We start from the raw sequence: 17,804 nt of genomic DNA, 5'->3' as shown, positions 1-17,804 counted from the left end.
CGAGACTTGGAGAAAAGGACACCACGAAGCTGTGTTGTCCCTTCCTTCAAGTCTCGTGTTCTGCTTGCGGTAACTTCCCAAAAGCAATACGTTGGGATCTTTCCGGGACACCCAAGTGATGTTTTGCGTTGTCTGGGTCGTAAATCGTTTGCGCGAGAGCATTTTCACCTTGAATCGGCAGCTTTGCATCGGCGGTGAAAGTACGACCACCAACCACCACTGGTGAAGGGGTGAAAGAGGTCAAAGAAAGCTATTCAATAATCTGCAAGCTCCCTTTGACTGTCAAATCGAGCTCACACGTTTCATGAGCGCGTTAAATGGCTGCTGCAGCAGCCAAAAAGCCGCTGCTGCTTTTTTTCTGAGCAGGGCGTTGCACTGTCTAGCAGCTGAGCTTCTATATATAATTCAACATTGGTCATAAGAGCTTTTGTTTAAATGGGTGAGGACGGGATGTGTAAGCGCTAGGACCTTTATTCAAGTTATCATTGTTAGCTTCCGGGTTGTTAATGCCTACTGCTTGAAAATGGCAATGGAAAATTTTTGTGTGAGTTATTTTCCATTTCTAAGAAAATGTGACTTTTTTCAGTCTCTTTGTGCTGAGGAGAGTTCTGAAAAAGACTACAAATTTTTGACTGCGCAACCATCAACGACTTGTAAATTTAGTACCTGGAGCATGGTTGAGGCATATGGTTGGGGCAAGCGGAAGCCATATAGCTGAGGACCAAATGCTTGCACATCGCAGAACAGCCGAGCGCATGACAACGCAGAATTAAGTGATCAAGGTATGAGATTTTCGAAAAATAATAAATGTTATATTTCATAGTTGTTTTTCATATCTCGTTGAATGTCCTCGAGATGTAATAAAGAAAGTGTGTAAGGTGGAGGGCTTGAACATTAACCCCCTCCCACCCATGAAAATCTCTTATATATATATATATATATATATATATATATATACGCACACACTTCTTACTGCGACAAGCGCTTCGCAGAGTGTAAAACTCCGAAAATATGTGGTCGTGCTGCTTTGAAATGGTTATCCGCTTACTTGCCCTAATTGACCTGGCTACCACTTCCTGCAATTCCAGCGCGGAAGCGCAGCCTCGAGCCTCCTGCATCGACGATTCCCCCACGTACGGCACCGACAACGTCCAGACGCTGCAGTCCGATCAGGCGCATCCCGATGCCCAGCACCGCGCTCGGACAAACCCGCTCCGGGGACAGGTCGGTCAGGCCTTCGCGGTGCAAGCTCACGTCATCCAGGCTGTCGTCGCCCAAGGCCAGTGCCTCGGCCCCCACGCCGACGTCTCCAAAGAATCCGTGCGCGGCGCCGCTGTCGTGTTCTAGCGCCGCTCTGGCCACGGCTGCGGACTGCAAGAAGGGCTTCCCGAAAATCGCCTCTCCCGACGTGCGAAAGCTACGCCAACAGGCGGTGGAATTGTTCAACGCTGTGGTGACTGTGTTCGTACTTCTCGCCAACTTGACTGTGACGCTGGTGTATTGTCTCGTGAGGCTGTCTTGTGTACGTGTCCTCGCCTTGGTGTCGAGGCGAGCGGCGGCCGCCGCCGCGTAGCCCCTGTGTGTGTGCGCGCCAAGTCATATGTTGTAGATCTTTTTCTTGTAAATTGTATCCGCTGCTTCGCATTGAGCTTAGTATATATATAAATTATTACCCGCTGGGCTCCGTCAATAGTTTTAATGCAGTACGCGTGCATTTCTTTCCCCGCTGCTTGTTCGAATCTTAGTGCAGACAAGACGATCGACTGTGTCTTCGCCGTGGAAAGTCAGAAATTCATGTATGGTAGAAAACCTTGCTAAGTGAGTCATGCCAAAAGGCTAGAGCCGATTGAAAACTATGTTTGAATAAAGATGGTTGCGTTGAGTGCTGCCCGCGTGATCCTGAGGCCTTGCCATATCCTGAGGCCGGAGGCCTTGCCAAATCCGCGTTAGAAAGTATCGCTGAGTACAGTTATGGCGCATTTCGAAGCACCTATGTGTCACGTACCAGAGGCGTGGCTAGTTCGAAACAGAGTTAGTACAATACTAACTTTATGCAAAGACAAAATGCTTCAGGTCTTGAGCCTCCGTGATTTGAGTTATGGCACTTTATTTGATTATTTGAGCTGACACCTGTAGACTGAGCACTCGCAGCCAGCCGACACTGAATTGCAGGTGGAACACCCCTCGCCATATTTCCTAAGTCCACAAGGCACACTGTCGTGCACAAATTTTTGCGCGCATATATTTGCGCAAGTGTCCTGCGAGAAAACCACCGTCCACTGTGCACTCTGCCGTTAAAACCAACGTTTTAACGCTGGTTAAAACAGCCGCCAAAACTATCATCATCATTATCCCCTCTTGCGGTGGCTTGCGCATTGGCTAGCGTCTAGCTAGTTGTCTTGCACGCACGCTGCCAAGCACGCTGTTGCGTGGTGCGATGTCTGCTGCTGTTGCATAGGGAAACTTCGCAGTACTTTTAAAAAATTGTATAACAACCGCAGGCAGTAATGTCGTTCTTCATAAGAAATGCAGGAGGGGGAAGTCGGTCCCAGCCACGCTTAAAAGACCGCAAGGTAAGTGGCTTAGACGAGCTTCAGTCAGTCATCTGACAGTGGTTATGTGAAGTTCTGTTTGACCGGTTATGTTTCTCGACCCAGAAACGCGCTGGAAGTTCGGCGAAAGCAAACCATACCAGCAAAAAGAGCAGAGTACTCTCCAAGGGCAGACGTGCTGATGAAATTGTGTCGAGTGAATCGGAAGCAGAGTAAGTGAAAATTGTCGCACAACCAGGAAGCGCTTTCAATTGTCCACTGGCAAATTACCATGTACAGATATTATTTAACTACGGCAAATTACCGTGTACAGATAGATTTATTTTTATAGATGTATGGTTGTCTTGCTGCTGCTTTCTTACCTGTGACCTGTATGCGGTGAAACAAAATATGGTGATCAGATGCTGCGTTTCCAACTCCCGAACTTGCTTAATAACTGATTATGCATATATATTTGTCCTCCTACATTTGATATGTTTTTGCTATTTGTACACGTTATCTATATATTTAGTGCCTGATTTTTTAGATTTGCATTCTTGTAATAATGATATTGTTTTTTTTTTCTTCTGCAATTCTAAGTGTATCTTCATTACCTCTCGTGTTCTTCCATTTGACACTCTTGTATGCAACCTTTATTTGCACTGCTGTCAAGTAGACGCTCAGTGGACGCAGTTGAGCCCTATCTTGAGGCTTTCTGTCCGCTGTCCGCAGCATCACTGTCTGTAGATGTATTTTGGAATAAACTGAACTTGAACTTGAACCTGATATTTTGCTAGAAATGACATCATTCTCGGCCGTCATCACGCCTCGGAGGACGAGGAAGAGCTTGAAACGGAGCAAGAGAAAAAGCTAAGGCTAGCAAAAAAGTACCTCGCTGAAATTGAGAAGCAGGGTAAGTGGGTCACGCTTTATTTCGGCCTTTCATGACATATTTTAAGTGACAGGATTGTGGCAAATGATAACGTTTGTTTCTTTAGAGAGAGAAAAGCTTGATGCCGAAGAAATAGACCGCTCTGTTGTATCTCATCGATTGCGTACTGACTTAGTAAGTAGCTGCCATTCATTTACTGTTGGGTACGTTAAGTCTTGCCGATTTCCGGCTACACTTTTTTTTTTCACTGTAATTTACTTTTCTTTTAACAGTTAGAACAAAGCGGACAGCTTCACAAGAAGATTGCAGAGAAGGTGAGTGTGAAAGGTTATCAGCTGGTTAAGGTTTTGCAGCCTGGTAACGTGAAAAGCTCACATTAAGCACGACTTATACACGCATTTCATACTGTTTGCCTTTAGGTGCAAGCTGTTGACAAGGAGCACATTTTGACCCTTAAAGGGCACAAGCTGTCTGTAACGTGTGTGACGATCTCGCACGATGGCCAGCACATCTTCAGTGGCTCCAAAGACTGTAGCATAATCAAATGTAAGTGTTCACCTCGAGTATTGCTTTATTATTCTAAGTCTCTACTTTCTCTAAACACAGGGTGTGCAAAGACAGGCAAGAAGCTCTTCACCGTACCAGGTGCCAAGAAAAACCAAGATCCGAAGTCTGGGCATGGAGGCCATGTCCTGGCCATTTCCATTTCTTCGGATGGCACATACCTGGTCAGTTAGCATTAAACAATTTTATTTAACTAACTCAACTATGTGGAATTTGTATGCTGCCCTTTTAGCTTTGATGACTTCTGTAGATGCAAACTGAAGTTTGTCTGTGGGAATGACCACAACTATTGGTGGCGAATTCAATTTTTGCAGTGTCATTTACTGAGCGCTAACAAAAAAGCACAGTATTCATGTGTTTTGCATAATCAGTGCTTCTTTCGAACATGTCAGCTTTAGCTCTTGTTATCATTTGCTGCCACGGCCGCACAAGAGTGGTTTGCTACATACATGTGCAATTACATGTATGCAAGTGCAATTTCACTTTTCTACTGTTATGAGTGCTCTCTTTAGAACATGAAGAAAGACAGTCCCAAATTGTTGAAATATTTTAGAATGTGGCTTTATTTGGGCCATTTTTGTATTGTACAGTTTCTTTTATTCGAAGTGCTCTTTTTTTATTAGCTGTAGAGTCTTTGTTGTTATATTTGGTGAATACAATATATGGCCTTTAAGTGTGACGGAAGCAACCTGTAGCATATCTAGTATTGCATCTGCAGAGGACATTTATTTCCAAAAATATCATTTCAGAAGCCAACAGCTTTCTTCTATCACCAACTGTTTTAGAAGTAGCAAAATCAATCTGACTTAGCATCAAAGGGAGAGAATAAATGTAAGAATGGTTCTCTATTGGTGTAATGGTTCTTTCACAGTAGTAAATGATTTCTATAATTGATGTGTAAGCATTGTTTTTATTAAGTGTTGTCCAACTTTCTGACAATGCAACAATGTACATCAGGTTATGAATGGCCTCTGAATTTGGTGTTTCACTACTGAAAGGGCAAGTTGCACCATAACCTTAAAGGCTGTACTTACGTTGTACTTCGGTGTTATCGCACATCTTACTGAACATGACCTTGAATGTAAAGGCTGAAAGTTCATTACAATTTACTAGAATGTCCAAGGCATGGATTGAATACTCTAATACACCTTTTGATATCAGCATAACAGCGTATTCTTGTGTGACAGCAGGCACCAAAGCTTTGATAATGAAATGTCACATGCATTTTGGGCACCACCTTTACTGATCTGCATGTAGTGAGCAGCCACTCACATTATGAGGGCACATTGTAGTGTCATCATGCTAGATCCATGGGCATCACCCTGGCAAAAGCAGGGCAGCATCATGTTTTTTTTTATAGTGTTGTATTAACTGAGCCAGTGATAACACTACACTGGTATGTAGCAGTTCAATGCCCTTTGGAACTGCTACAATGTATACTATTCCAACTACACATGTATTATTATGGACAATTGAAATGTGAACAAGAAATTGCAAAATATAACACCTTTCACAAATAAAAACTCAAGAGGGCTATCTTGCACCACTGCTTATTAGGTCGCCAAAGATGTTTCAGGTCTCCCACAAAGTGCACTAGCCAAAGTCATGCCGACATCACATAAATTCATGAAATCGGAAACAAATGAATGTGTGCTAGTTAGCTTGAACTTATTTGTGTCCACAAGAGTACATTTAGGCTCTGTTAAAGACAGATTGTTTTGAACAGTTGCTTGTTTTCTCTAAGGGAAACGAAATGTGTATCCAGCACTCATCCATTTCCTTTTTCTGCAGGCAAGTGGCTGTCAACTCAAGGTTATATTTATTTGGAACCCAACCACAATGCAACGGGTCCACATGTTCCAGGGTCACAGAGGTCCTGTTATGGTATGTACATAAAGCACTGCAACATGCTCTCTAATACTCTGACAAAAGTATTGCACTCACTTTCACCACTGTCTTGTAGCACCTTTCCGTTTCTTTCTTTGCTGTCATTTAATATCGCACTTCCAGGCGCCTCATTTCCTTGCTCTTCAGGTGCAATATCTGTTTGCACTTTTCTTTATTACACAGTCTTTTTCACCACATTTTTTGTTTTATATGACTGAAAACTGTGTACTAATCGTGCAAGCTATGTTAACGTGGAATCCTTTTACAGATCAAATTCAATCATCAGGTTTTCATCTCATGCAGGGTCTCGCTTTTCGAACTGGAAGCCACCAGCTGTACAGTTGCTCAGCCGACCGCTCTGTGAAGGTCTGGAACTTGGATGAGATGGCCTACGTTGAGACACTGTAAGAGGGACAGCACATGAGTTATAAGAGCTGCAGTTCTGGTTCTGCTTGATGGGGAAAGAATTGCAACAGACCGACAGCAGACGATGAACACAGAGGGCAGGCACTTCCATCACAACTAATCTCTTTTATTAGAATCTCTTTTATTGTACAAAGTAGTATAAAAAATGATAATTTATGGCAAAGCAAGAATTAGCTCACTAGTGTAGACTTTGAAACAAGATAAAAGTATTGCATGTTAAGTGTCTGCTGTGCGTGTGTGTTTATTCATTGTCTGCTGTTATTACAGTTCTCTTTCTTTTTAAAGATGGATGTCGACCACACTAGCCACACCTCACACTTCTGGTGCAGTGCAGCTCTAGTTATCTCCGTGTGTTACTTGCTCTTGGCCTACCCGCCGTAGCAGCTCAGCAGCTATGTTGCTGACCACAAGTTTATGGGTTCAATTCATGGTCACAGTGGCCACATTTCTGATGAGGGCACAATGCAAAAACACTCATGTATTGTGCTCTATGTGCCTGTTAACACCAGATGGTTGAAATAATCCGGAGCCTCTGTCCCTCATAACTCACTGTACAGTTTCACTTTAAACCCCATAATTGAATTTTTGTTATATGGCCCTACCAATTTAGGGAGAGGTCTATTGCAACAGCAGGTTGTGACTCCATGAATGATGCATCATCACTACATAATGTCATACCGAGAGAATGGGAACTGCATTGTGGTGTGCAGAATTGCACTGGGTTTTTTCAGCCTTTTCTAATAAACAACTGCTCAACATAACATATCCCTATTTATTTCTGCTTTTGGCATTGCTAGGCATTACGCATATGCTTCTCGATTTGGGGAAGGATGTCTAATCTATCTGCACAATCTAACAGCCGTTGTAAACTGTAGAAGCATTGTGAACAAAGATTAATTTGCGGGCCTCATTGAATACATAAGGGCTGACATTGTGTTTGGGGCAGAATTGTGGCTGATCCCATTCATCAGTGATAATGAAGCGTTTCGAAACCACTTTACTGCTTATTGAAACGATAGGGCACAAACGAGTGGTGGGGTGTTTTTGTTCATTCTTCTTTAGGGTCATCTCTGTTTGATATCGCAAATAATGATGTAGAATTAGTCTGGAGCAAAGTGATCCTTACTAATAATACCTCATTTATTGCTGAAGCATTTCATCGCCCGCCAAATTCTGATGCGCCTACGTTGCAGCAACTGTACAATATCATCTCTAAAACATCAAATCAGATAATTCTTGCCAACGATTTTAACCTACCAGACTTGAACTGGTCTGGTGGGACCTGTATTACTATGACAGGCTGTTGCGAAAATTTTGAAATGAAAAACATTGACACGTTTGGCTTCACTCAATATGTGAGTGCACCTACACGCAACAATAACATTTTAAACCTGTTGCTTTGTAACTCACCAAGTGTTGTAGATTCTGTCACTTCTATCCCTGGTGTCAGTGGCCACCTCGTTGTTGTGGCTAACATTACATGTGTGATCAACAACCCAAGCCACGCCAGTCAAGAAAGGTATACTATTTTGATAAGAGTGACTATTCTGCTATTTCTCAAGAATTATTTGCTCATTTGTTCATTTTCAATTGCCTCTGCAAGAATGCTGATGTTGGACAACTGTGGCCTCTTATCAAAACAAAAGTGGTAGAACTGACAGCAAAGTATGTGCCGAGCATTGATTCAGTTAGACAGAAAAAGTGCAAGAAGCCATGGGTGACGCCTAAGATTAATAAGGAAAAGAAGGCACGTATATCTCGCATTTAAAAGAGCATGAAGCAGTTATCAGTTCAACAGGTTAGTTGAGGCAACTAATGAATATAACACTAAAGTACAAAGTGCAAAGGATCAGTACTTCAGTCGACTAAATAACAGTATGAAAATGAATCCAAAGCTTTTCTGGAAATATGGGAAAGAATGTAGATCTGACTCAAGTGGAGCAAATGAAATTGTCCACGATGATTAAGTCTTTTCCGACAATACAGCTAAGGTATCTTGTTCTAATTTTTTTTTTTCGTTCTGTATTTTAATCCAAAACTAGTTTTGCGGAATTATGCATGAAGGCTGAGCCATTAATGCCACATGTCGAACTCAATGTGAATGGTATCGAATCATTGTTAAACAGTATAGGTGAAACCAAGCTCCCTGTTCCAGATGGTATTTCTCCAGGATATTGAAGCGCTCTGCCTGGCCAATCGAATCCTACCTTTATCTAATGTATATCAAATCTCTTTCTACTGGAGTGCTGCCTGAGGACTGGGAAATGGCACATATAGTTCCTCTTCATAAAGGCGGTACAAAAAAATATGTAAACAAATATAGGCTGATTTCTTTAACACTATCTCCTGTAAAATATTAGAGCATATTTTATTCAGAGATATAATGAAACATTTATTACAAAACAGATTATTAATTGATAATCAACATGGTTTTTGGAAGGGACTGTCCTGCACAACACAATTGAGTTCTATAACAACCTATTGTCTGAGGTGGATGAAAACGGGCTAACAGACTGCGCAGATTTTGGAAAGGCATTCAGTGGGGTTTGCCACCCATTGAACTTCATAGTGCAAATGTTCATCGGAAAGTGTACAACTGGATTGCCAGTTACTTGTCGCGGCATCGACAATGTGTTATACTGAACGATGCCACTTCTTGGGTCGCGGTCACATCGGGTGTTCCTCAGGGGTCTGTTTTGGGGCCGCTATTGCTTTTGGTTTATATTATAACATTCCTGCCGGGATGTCTTCACTTTTACATCTGTTTGCCGACGACTGCGTCGTGTACAGAAAAATCAAAGATGAACAGTATTCTATTGATTTGCAGACTAATCTTGCAAAAATTGTCTCATGGTGTGAAAAGCTGAAAATGACACTTAATGCGAAAAAATGTGTTCATGTGTCCTTTACGAAACAAAAAATTGAAAAAAAGAAAGGAAACCGTATTTTTTTTTTAAATAGTGATATTAACCAGCAATTTATGTACAAATATTTGGGTGTGATGTTCTCGAGTTGTTCCTGGAATGCACATATGAATAATGATGTTGCAAAAGCTGCCAGAGCTCTAAATTTCATACAACGCAATCAGAAATCCTCACCCTCTACCCTAAAAAGCACTGATTACCGTATGTACTAGAATCTAATGCGCACTTTTTTCCGATAAGACGGGTCCAAAAATTGCGTGTGCATTGGAATCGAGTACGACCCTAAATCAGCATTACCATATTGCCATCGGCATTTCAACATGGCTCCCTCGTATGCACTTCGAGTCTAGCTGCCGTAGCTTTCTCCATGTGCTGCAGTACGGGTGCTTAGGCAATGCTTCCTTTGGCTTAGGTTAGTGTACCGTCAGTCTTCCCGTTTTCTGTGTTCACTCTATCAGCATGGAAGTGCCGACTGCAAATACATGCCGAGTTCATCACGATGCCGCAATTAAAAGGAAAGCAATCTCTTGTTTGCGGAGACGGACGGAAATCGGGCCGTATCACGGGTGTTCAGAGTTCCCAATACTTGCATGTGGGACTGGCGCAAGTAGGCGAGGCATTCTACACCAGTGGCTGCTACGTACGGTGCGACCGTGCAGCCCCTATCTTGAAAGCGATCTGCGACAGAGACGAGTCTGTGCTTCTAGGCGCACGGTGCACCGTGCTCTGTTCTTGTCGCTTAGTTCACATTGAAGTGAGAGGCTGCACAACGATCAATTCCCTCGCTCTTGCTACCGCACTTCCTCACTCCAGCGTTTTGATAAAGAGTTTCCGTGGTCATTGAGTGAGACGTGTTCATGTGTGCTTGTGCGCACGTAACACTATGCTAGTTAATTTAGCTAGTAAGCGAATGTTTAAAAGTTTTAAAGTTCGATAAAACTACTATTCTTACTTTTTATATAGCTGTCTACTAATCTGCTGTCATAATCGATTGTTCACCTGTCGGGTGAAACTACGACTTTTTTTATCTATCGCAAGTTTCGACCATAGGGAGTTAATTTTTTATTTCTTTTTTTCCAAATGAGAGAAAGTTGAATTTCTGTATAAAAGAATGAGGTGCATGGTACTGTAAAGGACTTTTCTTTTATTTAGGTCATGGCAAACAGGTACACATTACAATTGAGATAGTTTCTTTTTTTCGTTTATTTTGGTCGCGAAAAACAGGTGCGCGTTACAATCGAGTAAACACTGTATATTTCATTCATTCATCCGATTTTGGAGTATGTGCAGTGGCGTAGTCGTCTGGCAAGCGGGGCCTGTAGGTCTTCCGTCACCCCCCGGGTGTAGCCGGCGGAAAGAGGGGGGTGGCTTCAGACATATAAGACACCCCCCCACTGGCCCCTTGCACCCGGGGCCCACGGCCCCCCGGCCCCCCTTGTTGCTACGCCACTGAGTATGTGTGTTGTATTTGGGACGCTTGCCAAAAAACCTCAATTGACTAAATTGAGAGAATACAGAATAGAGCAGCGAGGTTCACTCTGGGGTGGTACACTCGAAGCAAGAGCTGCACTGAAATGAAAAGCGAGCTGGACTGGGAAGCGCTGGATTGCCTCAAGGGGGGGGGCGTAGAAAACTGTGTTTGAAATTGTTATTTCAGATATATCATAGCAAGACTGGTATCAGCAAAGACACTTATCTTAAACTGCTGCACTCTATATCTGAAAGATCTGATCATGACTTCTAATTTCAAGAACACCAGTCTAAAATGAACCTTTATGCTAATTTCTTTCTTGCCCAACCTGTAACAAAGTGTAATTGGTTGTCTTGTGACCAAGTGTGCTGTATTAACGATTTTTTTTTCCAAGTTGTAACCCCCTGCTTACATGCCCTTGGGCAAAGGGGGTATCTCAAATAAATAAATGCATTGTCACCACTTCAGTAAATTGTAATTTAAATGCCCTTTTGTTTCCTCAGTTTTGGCCACCAGGACACAGTCACTGCAATTGACAGCTATACCCGGGAGCGTGCTGTCACTGCAGGCAGCCGAGACAACACGGTGCGCGTCTGGAAAATCCCAGAGGAGTCTCAACTTGTCTACCAGAGTCATAGGTGTGCGCCAGCTTCCCTTTACTTGCTGTCTCATTAGCTGCACTCATCTAACTGTCTAGCAAAAGCTTCTTTTTTTGCCAGCTCAACTTCGAGCCTATTACTTGCTGCCATGTGTACCCTGAAATGGCAAAACTTTTTGTGATGCGGGTTCTTCAGACAAGATGACTTTTGATTACTTTTGATCTATTCTCTCCAGAAGTGAAAAGTTTAGTGCGTATTTTGCCATGCAACCAACCATCATACACTGCACCTCTGAATTCCAGATTCACTAGAGAATGTACCCCAAGACTTAATAGCTTTACATTTAAAATTCCTTGCTCTAAAAGCTTGATGCAGTTGGTTGTGCATGTTTTGGTTGAGCTTTGAGGCTATTTCTGAGGATGGTATTTCAGTCAGCAGTTTCATTAATTTAGGATAAAATGGAATGGTCCATATAAAGGTTGAAACCAACTTGGAGGACATCTTGCCGTATTAACATGAATCGTGGCATGTTGCTCAATGTGTTAGGTAATATTTAGCATTGTATAACATATGCTGTGCCAGTTAGAAATCCCGGCTGAATTTTTCTGCTGTGCATAGCTGATAAAACTTGTACTACAGCACGAAAGGACATTTAAAGGCACCATGAAACACTTTTTGAAAATAGTAAAACATTGCCGATCTGTTAATAAGACTTCTGTGAACATGTGAACCAAATATTATTTCACTGCATGCAACAGAGAACTTACAATCTCATGTCAAAAGCAGGGAATTGCTTGCTTTCGCTTCTGCAGTATCATCCTGCAGTGTCACAGCAAGCAGGTGCACACGCAACAACTATCGGTTTATTTTATGATCACGAGAACATTCTCAGTAATACAAGTATTGCTCATTTGAGTTGAATAAATGAGAAATATATATGTCTGCATTCTCAAGAAGACAGAAAAACCATTTCCTCTTTGCAATGCCAGTGTAAACATGATAGTTTCCTGTTGCTGCTTCTGCTGTGCATTGCCTCTGAGGTAGCACAGATACCGCAGTTGCCACGAGTCGTGTTGCATTCAACCTTTGTGCTGGGCCAGCGGGGCATTTCTCCCTTGTTCCCCCTTGCCGTCTCCCCTGCATAGCTTCCAGCACACTAGTGCAAATGAAACAAGAAAGAAAGCCGCTGATCAGTCCAATAACTATGTCCAACTTTGCTTGTGCTTGAAAGATTCAAAATACTTTTGGGGCAGGAGATTTGTGAGGCCACGTGATTTGATAGTAATGTCAATCTATGATTAGTTAAAAAGGTGTTTCAGGGTCCCTTAAAACAGCCCTTACTAAAAAGATGCTTGTCGCATGCTATGCCGCCTTAGTTTTCTTTTTTTTTTTCTTTTTTTGAAATTGTATGCATGTGTGGGTGCAGTCATGCAGGAGTTAGTGTTGCATTTCTCACAATACAATTCACTCTCCTGTGTTTTCAGTTGCTCTGTCGACTGTGTCAGAATGATCAACGAGCAGCATTTTGTGTCTGGAGCTGATGATGGGTAAGCTGGCACTTCTTTCAGCTGCCATTTTGTGCTGCTAGTTTATATATGCCCTGCTTGTTTCTTTTTTATTATTCTTTTGCAGCATTATGATTGTCCTTTTCCTATTGAGGCCAGTATATTTGGCTATTAGTTCCTGCTTATTTTTTTCCACCACAATTTACCATGATTGATCCTGACAAAACACTGTTCATTCCTCGATGATCCACATCTTGACAAGTGTAGTAAATGTGCACAAAATCATTAATGGGGTTCTTAATACAAACACAAAACCCAGATATATATTATAAATTGACCTTTAATATGTACCCGGTATGCTAACGCAGGAATGCTAACTACACAGGTACGCTAAGTGCAATTATTCTCTACCTCAGCTACTGCCATTATGTTATGCTCAGTTACAAGAACTGAATGAACACATGCACTTACTATAGTTAACCTAATAAATGTGTTGAAATTTTTTGTGTGCCGAAGTGTATCTGGTGCTGTGCTTTAACTGAGGTTCAGCTTGACTTGACCTTGGTTACCATGCCTATGTAACTTGTGTTTGGGTATTCAGTGAAAAAAGACGAGTTATTTGTGGGCACTTTTTCACTGGAACAAACATTTATTGCTTAGTGGCCTTTGTGTGCAAACCACAAGGTCTGTGACATTGCCCAAGTGACTTGGGACACTGAGAATGGAGACCGGCAACAAACGAAAAAGAAAAGTCACTGACATCCCCATAGGTTCCTGGTTTACAATAGGCATTCAGTCATTTGGCATAAGTGCAAGAGAGAAAAACAACAATGAAAGTTTTTTGCTTTTTTTTTTTTCTTTCGCATCTGAAAGGATCCTGGAGAGGCTGCACTGTCAATCAATTTTAACTTTTGATTCAGCACCCAACGCAAGGTGTTCTTGCTTTCCCATGGCAGAGAAATAGAGCTTCTGTGGCCAAAATTATTCGTAGACGTTGATATAGTACTGTTTAATTAATGCTATCTGGCTAATGCTTACCTGGTGTGGCATCGCTAGATTTTCAACAAAGCAGCTCGTGTGCATAAAAAGTAATAAAAAGGTTTATAATTAATACTGCTTTTCTTGCAGATCACTCAGCCTTTGGGTTGCTCTAAAAAAGAAACCGACTTCTGTGGTTCATCAAGCGCACGGTTCCCAGGATGGAGCCCCACTCTGGATTACTGCAGTAGCTGCCCTACGTTGCACAGACCTGATAGCTTCAGGTACATCGAAACTGCAGTTTTCTAAGGGAAGCTTCCTGTGTGAACCTTCCCGGAATTTGCTGACCATGGTTGCTGCAGCTTCCGCCGTCTCGCCGAATTGCTCACACATAGCAAAGCACTCGTATAATGAATCGGCTTGTATATAGCCATACAGATGTTGTAGTGAGGTACACTGCAACATGCTTGTCCTGGTTTTTTATGGATTTATGCAATGAAACAACAAGCAGTTCTTAAATATCCTCACTGCAACAAATACACGTTTTCAAGTGTAAAATTCCTTTATTAAAGTGAAGCTTTCTGTGTCTTGTTCGCCGGGGTTTGGCATGTTTGCACAGTTGGTTTCTCGCTTAGTAAAGTGGGCCAGTCTTGGAAGCAATCCAGTAGTAAACTGCACCACCCCAAAGACGGTGTGGTCCGCAGTTGCATGGGTCAAGTGATGAAAGACATCTTGCCATCTTTCCGGGTGGGCACGTAATCACTATGCTGCAAAACGCAGTGCAGCATAGTTTTATAGAATTTAATTCACTGCTCCACAAAAGCGTTCTTTTTCATAAATTCTAAGATGTGCCTTGAATCTGCATAATTCTCTTTTTTGCACTGTGAAGGCAGTACCCACTTCTAGCAGTGGGTTAAGGACAACTCTCTTATTTGCTCAAGCACCAAGATAAACTCAAATATTTAGAGAGCTTTTATTTATAATGAAGTACACCTATTGGTAATAATATACTCAATAAGGTTTCTGTAAAAGAAAAGAGCTGTTTCGCATTCTGAGCATGTAATCTGAAATCGAGGACTGCAGTCCTGGCTTGACATTGTGTACTGAACTTGCCAATTTCATGTTTGATGTACGAGTTAGAGAAATCCAGTTTTTTTTTTCACAAAACCTTTGCTCTGTGTAATTTAGTTCACAGGTGCACGTGTTTTGCAGAATGAATAGACTAGTGGTCAAGCAGGCTGTTGAATTTTATACATATCATGTGTTTCTCTTCAGTACTATTTGATTTCTCAAACTAAATGCAATGCACTTATTTCTTCTGCTGTAACTTCATTTTGTAGCCTAAGTTTGTTTATAGCATTGCTTGCCCCTGATCTATTAGCAAACTGCAGTGTTTAGTTGAAACTGCCACAATGAGGATTACATATAGTTACAGAGATATAAGTTGCACTACAACACATGTACCATATGCAGTTTGCATGCAGAAGTGGTATGTGATAAATATTGAGGGCCTGGGCTTGCTAATGGTGGCTAGAAGTCTTGGCAGTTCTGTGAGTACAAGTGTTCTCATGGTATGCACAAGTAGAGCACTCTTTTTGTTTCTCTCTAAGGTTCCTGGAATGGAGAAGTGAAGCTATGGAGTTCTGGAGAAGAGTGCAAGAAACTGAAAGAAGTTGCAAGCATACCAGTGGTACGTTGGTGAAACAGAATGAGGGTAACATACTTTAAAATTTAAGATGAGGTAATGTTGTTGTTTTTGTGTGCGTCGTGCATTGCTGACCTTTTATTTTTATCAGTTCGCTTTTATTATCTATTATTATTATTATTATTATTTTATTATTTATTTATTTATTAGTTCCTTGTGCATTTATACCGCACTTTCTTTAGACCTTTTCATGCTGGCTACTTGCTTTTCCTGGCTTTGAATTGATGCATTTGGGCTGAATACTGTCAAACCTTGTTAAATTGTTAATTTGTGATGAAGTTGCACTCAACGTGAAAATACAGTTGCCAACTGATGTTTCGGAATTCAAAAATTCGGACATGCTCGATTATTCAGTCTGTTTCACAGCACTGCCATTCTCCCCATAGACCATAATGTGTAACAACTGCCCAAAGCTCGGACACCTTGCAACCTCTCGTCTGATTATTCGACACACCTTGAGCCAACTCGATCGAGAGCACCATGCACCGACTCTGACCGGTGCATGGTTCGACTTGCTGAACGCCATTTTTGTTTTGAACGGAGCCTCCTTGCTGCCCCACAAAGTGGGGCTATTGCAAATCCCAGCTCATCATCATCATTTCTGCCTGGTTCGTGGCCACAGTAGTTCTGGTCTCAGCTTAGTAAGCCATGCCAAGACAACCCAGCAGCTGATTTGTTTCTTTCTTCGTGCACGACGCTGCGAGTAGGCCACATTTTTCGTTTGTGCGACTGGTGTCAGCGTGACGGCATGGTGGTGTTTGCTTTGTGTGATGTGTCTACGTTGCTGTGATCCAACGTGGCATATGGAAACATCGCGTCAAGTGTCTAATGGCGCCTACAGTGCCCGCACAGACTTCACTGGGGAATGCCGGCAAGCGGGTGCCGGGAGGCCTAGGATTTGTCGCCTTCTGTTGTGCTCCCTACTGACGCCGAAATTGTTCTGCCGTGATCTGCACAGTGGTTGCATTGCGATTCCGGACACCGTCTCATTTGACAGTTTCACAGATGCTGACACTGCTGTACTGACATGCGCAGAACTCGACAACGGCAAGATCATTCGTCAGGTTTTTGCTGCACCGCCGGATGATGACTCCAGGTTGGAAGATGATGAACCATGTGCTATGCTGCCGTCGCATGCGGAGCCTGTACAGGCAGTGACTGTGCTTTCAGCCGGCTATAGTGACCGTACGACCCTCTCCGAGATTCAGGCTTATTTGATTACATGTAAACAGAACAGCGAGCAACGGTGCATTCACAATTTCTTTAAGCCTACTGCCGAGCCCGAATAAGTGCGTGGAAATAAAGGATTTATTTTTTATTTTTTTCTTCATAATCTGCTTTTTCGGACACCTGTTTATTCTGACATTACCGCAGTCCTCGTGAGGTCCGAATAAACGGTCGGGGACTGTACCTTCACTATATGCAATATTTGTTATAAGCATATATTCATTACATGCTGATGTTCACAAGAAATGTGATAGAATTGCACTTCGTCATTATGTTTGTTATATGGAGGCTTGACTGTGTATGCAATTGAATATAGTGTTCAGATTATGTGCAGAATAAGGTGAGCTTTACTGGGTTTATATGTTCACTTATTAGGACCACCTTGTTTTCTCCTGTTTCTTTCTAGGAAGGGTTTGTGAATGCCCTTGTCTTCAACAGCTCTGGAAATGTCCTGGTGGCAGCAGTGGGTCAGGAACACCGGTTAGGACGGTGGTGGAACTTGCGAGGAGCAAAGAATTCTGTCGTAGTTCTGCCCCTCGTCTTCAAAGATGTGTAATAAAGTGTCATGGTAGCATATAGGGTGGTTTTGCTTCTTTAGTAATGAAAGTGTAATCCAGTATATCTCTACCCCAGATATGCAATTTCATTGAGCTGCTGTTTTGGCACGCCTGTGTTTATATCCATAAACATGGTGACATTGATTGGAAACACAGATCACGGGTGACCGATCCCGGAACTCCTGCAAACTCGCCGTGCCATCTAGAATGCAAGCGAAAATGTAAACTTTTGGTTTCTGCGTATATCTTTTTGCCATGTGGAAGCAATTGTGCACATTAGTGATCACAAAAATTTTAGACACTCTGGTAACTGAGCTCTCATGTGAACGACATCAGTTCCTCAATTATGCTGCATCCTTAGATGTTTGTTTGGATGCTACTATAGTAGCAGCGGCGGTGGGGAGAGTGACAACTAAATACACTATACTAATGGGCGACTTTAATGCCAAGATAGGCAAGAAGCAGGCTGGAGACAAGGCAGTGGGGGAATATGGCATAGGCACTAGGAATAGCAGGGGAGAGTTATTAGTAGAGTTTG

At 42.3% G+C, this 17,804-nt stretch overlaps 1 protein-coding gene across 1 annotated transcript; it reads left to right on the top strand.

Annotated features, from left to right (window-relative positions):
* Window positions 1-2,387: 2,387 nt before the first annotated feature.
* U3-55K (U3 small nuclear riboprotein factor 55K) lies at window positions 2,388-17,285 on the top strand. Its single transcript, XM_075696829.1, has 14 exons — window positions 2,388-2,573; window positions 2,658-2,764; window positions 3,329-3,444; window positions 3,530-3,597; window positions 3,696-3,737; window positions 3,843-3,969; window positions 4,030-4,151; window positions 5,779-5,871; window positions 6,178-6,278; window positions 11,199-11,333; window positions 12,779-12,841; window positions 13,928-14,061; window positions 15,388-15,467; window positions 17,116-17,285. The coding sequence occupies exons 1-14, from the start codon at window positions 2,508-2,510 to the stop codon at window positions 17,263-17,265; spliced, it is 1,404 nt and encodes a 467-aa protein (XP_075552944.1). The 5' UTR covers window positions 2,388-2,507; the 3' UTR covers window positions 17,266-17,285.
* Window positions 17,286-17,804: the final 519 nt, after the last annotated feature.

Source organism: Dermacentor variabilis, chromosome 6 (genome assembly GCF_050947875.1).
Source record: "Dermacentor variabilis isolate Ectoservices chromosome 6, ASM5094787v1, whole genome shotgun sequence".
Lineage (NCBI taxonomy): Eukaryota > Metazoa > Arthropoda > Arachnida > Ixodida > Ixodidae > Dermacentor > Dermacentor variabilis.
The sequence above is the reverse complement of the archived record's forward strand: the minus strand, read 5'-3'. Positions and strand labels throughout refer to the sequence as shown.